The sequence below is a fragment of the Cavia porcellus genome, unplaced genomic scaffold, assembly GCF_034190915.1.
Source record: "Cavia porcellus strain 051 isolate PalLab524CR breed Dunkin Hartley unplaced genomic scaffold, mCavPor4.1 scaffold_17, whole genome shotgun sequence".
Lineage (NCBI taxonomy): Eukaryota > Metazoa > Chordata > Mammalia > Rodentia > Caviidae > Cavia > Cavia porcellus.
Genome location: NW_026947500.1, coordinates 52,258,460 through 52,269,798, shown reverse-complemented (window position 1 = coordinate 52,269,798; position 11,339 = coordinate 52,258,460). Strand labels below are relative to the sequence as shown.

Here is an 11,339-nt window from a genome sequence, read left to right as displayed (position 1 = left end):
GTCTATCTCCCTCCCTGCTCCCTTGAGCTCTCTCTCTCTCTCTCTCTCTCTCTCTCTCTCTCTCTCTCTCTCTCTGTCTCTCTCTCTCTATCTCTTTCTGTCGCTCCGCTTCCTCTTGCTCATGCCATGAGGACATTTTCCCTCTGACATTCAGCCCTGCCTTGGAGCCAGCAGACTACTGATGGAAACCTCTACAAACTATGAGCCACATAAACATTTGCTTTTTTGAGCTGTGGGTGGTCAGGGATTGAGTATCCATGTGAGAAAGTAGCTAAGACAGGGGGCCATATGTGTCGCTGAACAGCTGCACTCTGGATACCTCAGTGAGCATAGAGGGTGTGATCACACTTACCCTGATGGGCAGATATACACAGGCGCCACGTTGCTCCTCATGAAGACACAACATCACTTCAAAAAAGACCCTGATTAGGGGGATGAACAGGGGACACAAACAGGAGAGAAGTCTGATACAGCTTCTTAGAGGGCAGGGAAAGCGATGTCCATGGACCTTAGAGAAATGTCAAGAAAAAAAGGAGGCTTTCCCAGAAAAGACCCAGAGTTTGACCCAGGGCTGAAGAAGGCAGTACCAGACTCCTGGCCTCAGCTGAGTCCATGTTCAGATCTGTTGACGATTCTTTCAGCAGCCACTAAATGCTCCTTCCTGGCAGTGTCAGTTGGATTCCAGAAAGAGATCCTCCTGCCCCCAAGCTCCAAACCTCCTGCACTAAGCATGGTGAGATGGGGACCCAGGTTAAGACAGAGGAATGGGGAGATCTGATCACCACACAAGTAGGAGGATCGTAGAATTTATTATGCAAATCTAGACTCTGGCTGAGACTCAAAGGAGGCTGTTAATAATTCCATGGGATAACAACAGGACACACACTGGTCCACCGTTTATGTGACTGTTTATTATTGGCACTGACCTACCTGTCACCCTGATCTCCTGCTGGCCTCCAGGGTCCCCTGTGCTCACGATGCATGTCCACTGTCCTTCACACAGGGGTCCCTCATCACTTCCTGTTGATTCCTGGCTGTGCCGCTGCTTGATGAAATCTTATTCATCGATCAGCATTAGGTCCCGATGTCACCACCTAGAATAGGTCTCTCTTGGGGACCCCCTGCACACTGGCACACTCTGCAGGTCCTAGGCAGCCCACCCCAAAGCCCTCCTAATCATCTTCGCAGCATCTTAGCAGGAACATGTCACTTCACCTGAGTTCCACGGTAGACCTTCCACAGTGGGTGGTTTCCTGAAAAACTAGGTTTCCTTTTCAGCTCTGCTTATTCCCAGCCAGCCAGGCTCTGCACTTGGATTTAGATGAGATCCTTTCAAGTACCCTTCAGGAAGAACTGAGCTAACTTATCCTTTCCTTTTTTCTTGTCTCTGTCTCCTAAATGCTGATTTTAAGAGGGTCTTGGATCCACCTCTACAAACTGAAACCCAAACTCCTCACCATGATGCTGAAGGCCCTTTGGGGCTGAGCCCCAATCTTTCCAACCAGCTTCATCCCCAGGAATTCATTCCCCACTCCTTTCCCCATTCCTTGAGTCTGCATACTCACCCCAACATATTGAAAAGCTGGATCAATAGCGTCTCACGCTGCACGCAGTACCCAGACACCTTGCCTGTTCCCTGTCTCACTCACCCACTGTCCTCCATGTTGGAGGGCTGGAGGGTTGGAGGGTTGGAGGGTTGGAGGTTAGGTGTTCTTCAGTTCCTGCCTCTCCTCTTCTCGGCGCTCACCCACCTAGCCCTCCCCTTCGCCTGCCAAATCCTCTCATGCATCTCAGATCTGTTCTCCTGCCACTGGGCCCTGTCACTGTCTCAGTTCAGGTTCTCAGCATTGGAGTTTTTGCTTCTACCCACTGCGCTACATAAGCCCATCACCCCGGATCAGCTGGTGTGCTCATTTTTAAAACACAGTGTAAACTCCGCTGTTGCTTTCCTGTAAGAGTAATTCTATCATGGGGTTCTGACATATATTTTCATTGAGGAGGAGCCCTCTTTGTTACCCAGGTAGTCTGGTATCCATCCCGAACTAGTCTCACCTTGACGTCTGTTAGTCAGTCTTTTTCCTCTTACCTGTGCTCAACAGTGAGAAGAGAAATCCTGATTCCTTTCTACACATAATCTTGTCACTGGTGAGAAAGCAAAATGTGGTCCCTGGTGTCCAAACTGATCAGATGCCATGGCCAGGCTGTGGCCCTGTTTACACGCTGGCCAGGACTCCCAGCCCAGGAGTAGAAACCACCTATATAACTGCAAAGCAGGGCAGCGCAAGCTACCCGCGGCCCTGACCACGTGAAGCTGCCTACACCAACAGCCCAGTGTAGAATTCCCCTATAATTTTTTCCTACTTTTTGAGGACCATGAGCCAAGGTTGCACTTTGTTCTTTTCTTGCTCATGAAACGCGGCTCAGTGCCATCCACACCAAGCCTGGGAGTTTTGCTGTGATGGCTGCAGTTTGCAGCCAAGCGCTTTCCAGGGTTTTCCCCTAGGATGTGGGCCATGCAGGGGCCTGCCCTTCCCCTAGCATCTGGTGGCTGACCTTAATCACAGTCACACTTAGCGATTGCAGTCATCTATCCAGGGTGTGGCACACAGGGCCTCCACTGGTGTGACACACACGGAGGGCACCAACACACAAGCTGGGCTTGGTGCTGCTCTGGGATGTGACAGCCTTTCAGATCCCCCTGCCGGATTACCGTGGGTGAGGGTGAGCCTTGGCACTCTCTGGAGAGTGATGCACCAGGCAAACCTGCAGCAGCCCTCTGTGACTCAGAAGCAGCAGTGAAAGAGCTGCCCTGGCTTCTGCAGCTGCTGATGTAGAACAAAGCTCTGCTCCCTGGGGCCTCGCGTGAATCCCGTCTCCGCAGACCTCTGCTATCTGCACAAACTGCTCACCACACTGGACTTGTCTCCTTGTATCTCCCTGTGGGTGGGCTCATGTCTTTCCCAGGAGGCTGTGTTTCAGATGCAGGAAACTGTCTCTTCATTTGTCGAATAAGCACCTTTCCGTTTACCTTACAGAGCTCTAGTATGGATAAAGGACTCCACACATGGAAAGCAGTACTTTGGCACACACTGAATACCATGTAAATATGTGCTATCACTGCCTACAAGCAATATGGATATGTATAGCTGTTGAATTTGGTTGTAGTGGGGCACGCAACTTCCTAAAACCACCGAGATCTAACTTAGAATGGGGTTGGGAGTATTGACATTATTTTTTCCAGTAACTTCCCAATTACTGGTATAGCCCTCAACGCACCTGCTGCTCCAGACCTCTGGGCGTCAGAGCCCAGTCCTGTTAAGTAAGAGAAGCCAGGCCTGATTCCTTCCCCTGCCGTACGGCATATAGATCCAACCCCAGACCTCTGCCTCGGAATACTGTTTTTGAGAACCTTCACTGAGTGGCTTGCTCAAAGGACACTTATGTTCGACAATTCTAAGCATAAATGTGTGCTTTTGCATTCATTTCTGGGTGATGCCTTGGGTTGCCAAGTTTCCCTGGCTTCCTATGGAGCCAGCCAGGTTTTCCAGGACTTGTCTGACCCCACCTGCAGTGAAGCTACCTTCCGGACACTGAACGGCTGGGTCTCACCCTCCAGAGGAAGATGATTTCTGGAGGCTCTGAGTGAGCGTGGGTCAGTCTTTCATGGTCAGAGGTCAGCAGGGTGAAGGCTAGGGTGTAATCAGATCCACCTAAAAAGCCAATGGTAGTCTGACATAGTTACAGAATCCAGATTCCTCCTCATCCCAGTGTCACATGAATCCAGGCAACTGGAGATATTGAATGTACTTGGTGTTTGTGTGTCAGTCATAAGTACTTTCAGATACTTGATTTGCCCACACCACACAAAACCACCCAGAAAGTTGGTTATCAGCATTTCCTAAGAGAGGAAGCACAGAAAGACAACTGGTCCTAGTTTGGGAACTGGCATGGTTTTGCTGGAGGAAGGTTCAGTACAAGCCTGTACTGGCTTTGTCCAAGGAGAGTTACTCACAGAGACGGAGAATGGGTTTTAGAACAAGAATGATCCCATGGCTTAAGGGGTAGCAAGTTGAGCTTTAGCCTTACCACCTGCTAGAGGAATGACCTTAGGCAAATTCATGTTCATTGTCATTTACTCAGCTATGATGGGAGTATCTGAAAGGATTAAATGATTTAAAATAGTTTAGAACTGTCTGACATGGCCAGTAAATAAATGGCCTTGACAATATAGATAGAAATATAAAACCTCTCAGCACTTTTTCAAATTTTCCTGGTATAATTTCTGACAACTTAGTTGCTACCTCCAAACTGACCTGAAATGAGCTAGTCAGCATTCTTGTCAAGCCCCAAGGCTGGACTAGGGGTCCAGTTCTTGGAATGAAGCCCTGTAAAAGCGATTCTCCTCCCCGGAGCTGGCCGATGGGGTGCACAGCAGAGGGTAACACAGGGAGCTGGCGCCGTGTGGCTCTCAGCTTTTTCTAGGCCACTGGTCCCGGGAATTCTGCCCAGCGGCCTGGCATCTCGGAGATTCACCCAGCACGCTCGAGTGAGTCCAGCCTAGGCCGGGAGGATCACATTTCATCCAGTGCTAAAATCACTTGAAATTCCCCTTGTTTATCCAAAGACACAGCCTTAAAAGAAGCCACTCGTGGTCTTGCTGAGTAGAGAACTTCATTGTTAGCCATTTCTCCATCTTTTGTGTTCTATGGGCCCAAAATAGAGGAATCCCAAGAAATCTATTTGGTGTGAAGAATCACATGCATCACATGCACAGATTTTGTCTTACAGCCCACAACCACTTTACCAGGGGACCAAATTCTCTCTCATCTGCCTTTATGTGCAGTATCCAGAACTCGACTGAAGCTTCTGGGCCCGGATCACACTGTGCATGGCTTTTCCAGTGCCCCAGCATTCAGGAGGCTCATTCTCCAGCGGCCGCGGGAGGAGTGAGGCACGGGGCCAGGCCATTCTTTTTAAGGAATGCCCTGGATCATTCTTTTTAAAGAATGTCCTGGCCCAAACACTGCAGTGCACTCTCCCACCCACTGCCCCCCCACCACCACCACCAAATCTACAGCAGCCCAGAGTTTCTCTCTGCCCCTTCCTTTCCACCAGTCCCTCTCCTCCCCACACGGAGGCCTCTGCTCCCCGAGTGTCTATCTCCATCCTGAACGGAGAGGAGAGAGCGAACACTGGTAACTTCAAGGCTGGGAGTTCACCCACAAGTCCCTCTAAGCCGCTTTTCAGAGATGTCTCCCCAAAACACTGGCGTGCCTGTCCCTGTGTGACCAGTGTGCAGGGTGAGTCATCTGTGGGCGTTGGTCCACAGCAGCTCGAATAACGGCTGTGCCAAGGCTATGACCTTGCACTTTCCACTGTCACTAACACCCTCCCTTCACTACAGCCTCACCGTCTTCACAGTTCACGTTTGGTGTTCGAGTTTGTGACAGTTGGCGAGCATTTTTCAAATCATCCTCTTAATATAAGACACATCTGTGAACTGTCAGCAATGTCATTTCTTAACAGACTCAGAACACAGAATCAGACTCTGCAGAAACGAACCTTTTGGAGGCTGTGAGACACAAAACAAATTTTTTCTACAAAGCCAGGGTTAGAGGGTGAAAGTAAATTTATGAGACATGTTCCATAGGACTTCCCAGAGACCCTTTCCATAACACAGTCCTACGCACCAAGCGAATAAAATCTGAACAATAAAAACAACTTTTTTGGGTCATGGATCCTTAAAAAAACACATGCATTTCTAGAGTGTTTTCCTTACTGTTACCTGCGTCATGCATGACACACACCGCTGGAGCCCTGGCCCAGCTCAGTCCCTTATTCATTTGATCTATCCACTTCAGCGAACCTGATGCAGTGTGCACACCCGGCCCCACCTCTTTGTCACAGAGGGCAGGGCTCATTTCCCCCAGGCCCACTTCTTTCGAGGCCCATGGGAAGAATCTGGAAGGAAAAGTTGAAACACGGCTTTGAACAGCGCTGGGTAGAGCTGGGTAGAGCTCACGTCCTGCAAGCGCCTTGCAATCGGCAGTCGGTGCTTGTACCTTTCCTGGACCCTCTGCCTCCTTCGTGAATGTTCTCCATGCCCTCCAGGAGCACAGAGCTCCCGTGGGGGTTTGCCCTGTCACATCCATGGGGCCCCTCACAACCAGATACCCTTCCTCTTCCTCCATTAAACAGTATTCTAAGAGCTTTTCATCTGTACACAGGTATTTACTGATAGGAAAATGCTGCTATTAAAGAGAGGAAAGGGCTGGGGATTTAGCTCAGTGGCATAAGCGCCTGCCTGGCAAGCGTGAAGTCATGAGTTCAATCCCTGGAAACAAAAATAAATACATAAATAATGTGAGGAAAAACTTGAGTAAAATAAGCTTCAATATCTTTAGTGGAAAACTGTACTGAAATTATAAGTAAAATAAAAACCAAACTATAATCCTTTAATGAGAGCTAGGCCCGAATATATATTAATATCCTGTTTTTAAAGTGGCCAACTCTTCACCATTTCTTGCATCATTTTTTTCTACCTATCTCTTAGATATGACTACTCTGTCCTCTAAGAAACAGATAAAAAGGAAAAAGACAAAAAAAAAAAAAAAAAAAAAGAAACCATTTTGGGCCTCATGAATCTCATTTCTTTAACACCGGAACCCAGGCCTTCTAACTCCCAATTTACTATTGACATTTGTATTTTCATATATGTTTCCCCACTTAAAGCCTTCTTCCCTGTATCTGCCACAGTGCCAAACCCAGGTCCTGTCAAAATACTGACCTCGTTGAGTCCTGGACAGGAACCACATGAGGAAGCACATAAATTAAGTCATCTCCACTTTATGTGACCTGTGAAGGCGAGCCCTTTCTGAATCATGGGTCATTAATAAAGATACCTTGGTTAGTTGAACTAAATTTATTGCACCCTTAATCCAAGATCTTGAGCTTTAATTACAGGTTAAATGTAAAGTAAATGACACTTGAAAACATCTGCATTCATGCCATACCACTAGGACATGACCAGGCCACTAACGACCCTTCCACCCTTCCAGGGACCATGCTTGGGGGCCAGCCTTGAACCATGCAGGGCTCTCTTTTTCATTTGTTTGTTTTGTTTTGTTTCTTTTTTTATCGGTACCAGGGATTGAACTCATGACTGCCTGCTTGCAAGGCAGGTGCTTATGCAGCTGAGCTAAATCCCCAGCCCCAAGGGCTCTCTTGAGAACAGCTCTGGTCCTTTGCCGTGCAGTGCAGAAGCCTCACTGCCCATCATGTCAGAATCTCTGGCATTCCCAGGGGGAAGGAGCTGGCCTCTGCCCGTCGTCCTCATGAATAAGTCTGGGGAACATGAGCTGATTGGATTGAGGCCTGACTTTTTAACCTGGGTAAGATTCCACCCATCGCTCCTCCAAGCTTGGCTTGCAGGGCCTCTGATCACCGGAAGAATGAGTCCAGTGCTGAGAGGCCCTGGAGATATGCTGTACCACGCTGCATCACTGCGCTGTTGCTTCCGAGTCTGGCGGGCCTCAAAATTGAAGCCCTTCAGCTGTTCTCTTCGTCAGGTGTGGGTAACCAATACTGCCTTCTTACACTAAACTCTGCTACTGACTCCAGAGGAGCTGTGACAGATTTCCTTCCATGCCGGGAGAGTCCATGGCTGCATCCTCCAAGCCAGTGTGACTGTGAGTACACCTCCCAGTGAGTGCCCTGCCAGGACAGCTCCTCAGAACACACATCATTAGTCTCAAGACCTGAAAGTCTTGAACAGCAAGAGTGCATCATTCTTTACTTACTGGTTCAATCTTCTTGGAAGTCATCTGGCACTGGCATGTAAGTATTTACCTTCAGATCCTAAGGCTGCTGCGGTAAAGGTCATTTAGTGGGTGGAAAGGTTAGAGCGCGGGGTGGGAGGCTGCACAGCCCCTCCTTGTCTCCAGCCCCACTCGACCAGGTCTTAAAGCTTTTCACAGCCAAAGACAGGTGAATTGGGCCGCACAGAACGTTGCACATCCCATCAGAAGGGACGCTCAGACTCAGGAGGACTGCTTTCTACATCTTCTGGCTCTCGAGGGCGAGGACCCCTGCCTGCCGAGAGGAGATGAAACGCAGGTCGTGGATGGACCGCACAGTCCACTGGGCAAGCTCCTGCAGCACCTTCAAGCCCCACAGCTTCTTCTCAAAGAGACCGCCGTCACCCACAGGCATCTCGTGGGCCTCATTTGGAGGGACCTTGTGCTCCAGGAGTGCCATCAGCTCCTCCAGCTGGTAGGTGAAGGCAGAAACCTGGAGCCCGAGAGTGTGGATGGCTTGATGGAAGTCGCCCTCGGCTGGGGTGAAGTGCACCCGCTGGTCCTCCAAGAGTCGGCCCAGCAGGATGTGGAAGGTGCGGTAAGCCCGGAGGTTCTCCTGCAGCCGCTCTGCCTCGCTCAGCTCACCCCACCGGGCAGCGCTCGCTGTCGGCACACCGATCACAGAGTCCAGGCTGACATCCTTGTTCAGGCCCTGATGCTTCACCTGGCCGAGAAGATGGGAGAACATGACATCCACCCTGCCACCCTGGGTGCCGGACTTAAAATTGTACATAAGGTCTCGTTCACCTTTGAGCAAAGAGCCACAGAGCAAATGAAATGCCCAGAAGAAAATCTTAGCTTGGGATTCAGGCCCAGACTCTAGGAAGATGGTAGCTTGCTGAAACTGACTAGCTGGGCATTTTCCCTATAGGAATATTCAACGTTCGTTAAGTTGTAAGGATTGAAAACCACTGATTCAAACTATCTCCTGAAATATTCTAATCACACGGGAGGTTAAGTGTTTTAAACTTGCAGAAAGATGCTGGCTACCCTGGCACATCCCGAGTAGCCACTGTAGTCTTCCTGAACCTCCCCCATCCCATCCCCATTGCTCACTCTCACTGGTGAATTCAGCACAGCAGGAACTGAGCTTTTAAAGCACCAGTCTAGTCTCACTTCTGACTGGCAGGCTGCTCAAAGCTAAAGCAATTTTCAGAGAACCTAAGAACCTGAGTGCAGCACTGACCTAAGGAACCTGGAGTATTTCTACCACAGGCCTGACAGAGACACCAAAGGTATCCCCACTTTCAGAAAACCAACCTCGAAGTCTGTGCAAGGCCCCTCAGGAACCTGACACTTGCCTACATCCCCAAGGGACTCTTTTGATAGCTTAGGGGATCTTTCTATGGACACACTTAATGGAATACTAAGAAGTGGGTCACTCATACTGTACAAGTTAGTTGGATTTGCAAATTTTCCCCTAGTTCTCATTGCTTTTCCTCCTAATCCTACAAATCTTTCATTTATGCAGCTCAAAATTTGGAACAGTGCCTATAGAACAGTACCCTTACAGAGTTACCATGGTTAATCTCTGCTGGTCAAATTCAGAATACAGGATATTAAGGAATCACCTCCAAGAGATATTTAGCCAATTGACTAAAACCCCACTAATCTCTCACTGAAGGAATAATGTGTCCCACACAAGAAACGAAGGTCACTTGAGTTTCCACATCAAGTAACAGGTGTCCATGACAGACAGGACTGGACTGAGCTTTCTAAGCGGTTACAGGGCTGGGATGGGACAGCACTAGCTAGGTCTGAAGAGATGCAGGGAAGTGGAGAGCTGTAACACAGGCAACTCACATAAGACTCCGTAAGACTAGTCAGGTCTGAACGAATCTTCCGCACCAGCCAGATGGAACGGCTGCAGAGGTCCCGTCGCCGAGGGGTCCCAGGTGAACGCTCTGCAAAAGCCATTCTCTACTTGAGTCCTGTGCTAGGTCCACACTGGTCCCAATCAGAAATGGGACTGTCGCAGTCTAAAGCCACTGGGCATTCTTTGATGGGGCCCTGCACCCCCACCTCCCACCCCTGCCTGACTCAGAGGTGGCAGCAAATTCCTGGCTGTGGATTTTTATGCCTGTGGAATCAAAGGGCCCTTTTTAATCAGCTTTTTTCCCCTGCAGCGTCTGTCTGCATCTCTCTCCTCCACTCAGTACTTAGCACACTTGTTTTTATGTCACTGTTTTGCTTCTGTACTTAGCAACAAGGTCACTATCACATCAGTCCTTGCAACACCCTTGCCTAATGCACTCTATTTAATATATACACCGAATCAGTTCATTCTCTGATCACCTGATTCATGCTTCCCGTGTCTGGTTTTGCCTTAGCCTGACATTGTTACCATTACTGATACAGGTAATTATTAAATACCTATCATGAATCAGAACTAAAGGCTTTAAAACATTGGATTCTTAAGATTAACTCTAAATTAAGGGTTGGTTTTCCCATTTCATATAAAAAGCTTGAGGACTGTGCACAAAATCCAGTAAGCTAGCTTCAAATTTATATAGTAGTCTTTGGATTTTCAGTTGTTTCCCCCACCAACTTTACTTTTCTTGCGTGCAAGAAAGTCAGTTTATGTGAAAATGATCCCTAAGAATGCAACATCTTCTCACTTCCAACCTTCTGATTCCTAAAGTTGCTCAGTAGAGTTTGGACTTCATTACAAGTCATCTACAGCAGCATCTCTAATCTCACTCAGGGTGCCTTCCTGCTTACCACAGACCTAGAAGGTTCTGTTTAGGCTTGTTCTCTTCCAGAGGAAACACCCAACTCTAACGTGATAATGTTTCTCAAGTGATACGCTTCTCGTTCCCTGTCCCCAGCACTACACGCACTTACTCATATAAGAGAATGAGGTGAGCTTTGAAAACAAGGACGAAGAGTTAACAGGTAACTGGAGAATTGTCGTGTTATTGCATTTAACCTAGAGGATGCTACTGACTGATTGATCAGCTCTGACAATTTCATAGCATAGCTGTTGCCATCCCAGGAGTAAATTAACATGTGTAAACAAAAGGAGAAAGAAAAAATGGTTTGGGCATCTGTCACAGGCAGACTTCATAAAGTAGGAGGATTCCAGATTCAAGGTTGATACTGTGGATGTTGAGTCTGATTGATAACTGATATTAAATGCTGACATGATTGTCATTATCAGAGTGACATTAACTTCACGGCATTCTTAACATACCCTCTCCTAGATCCTTTTGCTAGGTTATTGAAATCATCAAACAGGTTTCTGAGGCTCACAGAATCCCACAGCATCTCTGCATCAAAAACCAAGAACCACACTGAATCAAGAGTAAACAACAGCACACAAAACATGACACCTGCCAAGGAACCTTGTTCTTATTTAACAGCACTAATTTTTTCTCCCCTGGAAACTGCAATTCAGTACAACCAAGGAAGACAAGTTGCTTCCATGAGGACAACTTTTATTTTTTCTTTACATATTTATTTTGGATATGATAGGCCTTATCT

General features: G+C 48.1%; 1 protein-coding gene across 1 annotated transcript; it reads right to left on the bottom strand.

Moving 5' to 3' along the window:
• Nucleotides 1-6,907: 6,907 nt before the first annotated feature.
• Cntf (ciliary neurotrophic factor) lies at nucleotides 6,908-11,211 on the bottom strand. Its single transcript, XM_003464283.5, has 2 exons — nucleotides 9,660-11,211; nucleotides 6,908-8,520 (listed from the first exon to the last, which is right to left on the bottom strand). The coding sequence occupies exons 1-2, from the start codon at nucleotides 9,771-9,773 to the stop codon at nucleotides 8,056-8,058; spliced, it is 579 nt and encodes a 192-aa protein (XP_003464331.1). The 5' UTR covers nucleotides 9,774-11,211; the 3' UTR covers nucleotides 6,908-8,055.
• Nucleotides 11,212-11,339: the final 128 nt, after the last annotated feature.

Excerpts from the sequence above, each read along its gene's own strand:
- Cntf (XM_003464283.5), bottom strand. The coding sequence starts at position 9,773 with ATGGCTTTTGCAGAGCGTTCACCTGGGACCCCTCGGCGACGGGACCTC. Across the intron at positions 8,521-9,659 it reads CTAGTCTTACGGAGTCTTAT|GTGAAGCATCAGGGCCTGAA; the intron begins GTGAGTTGCCTG and ends CTTCTCGGCCAG.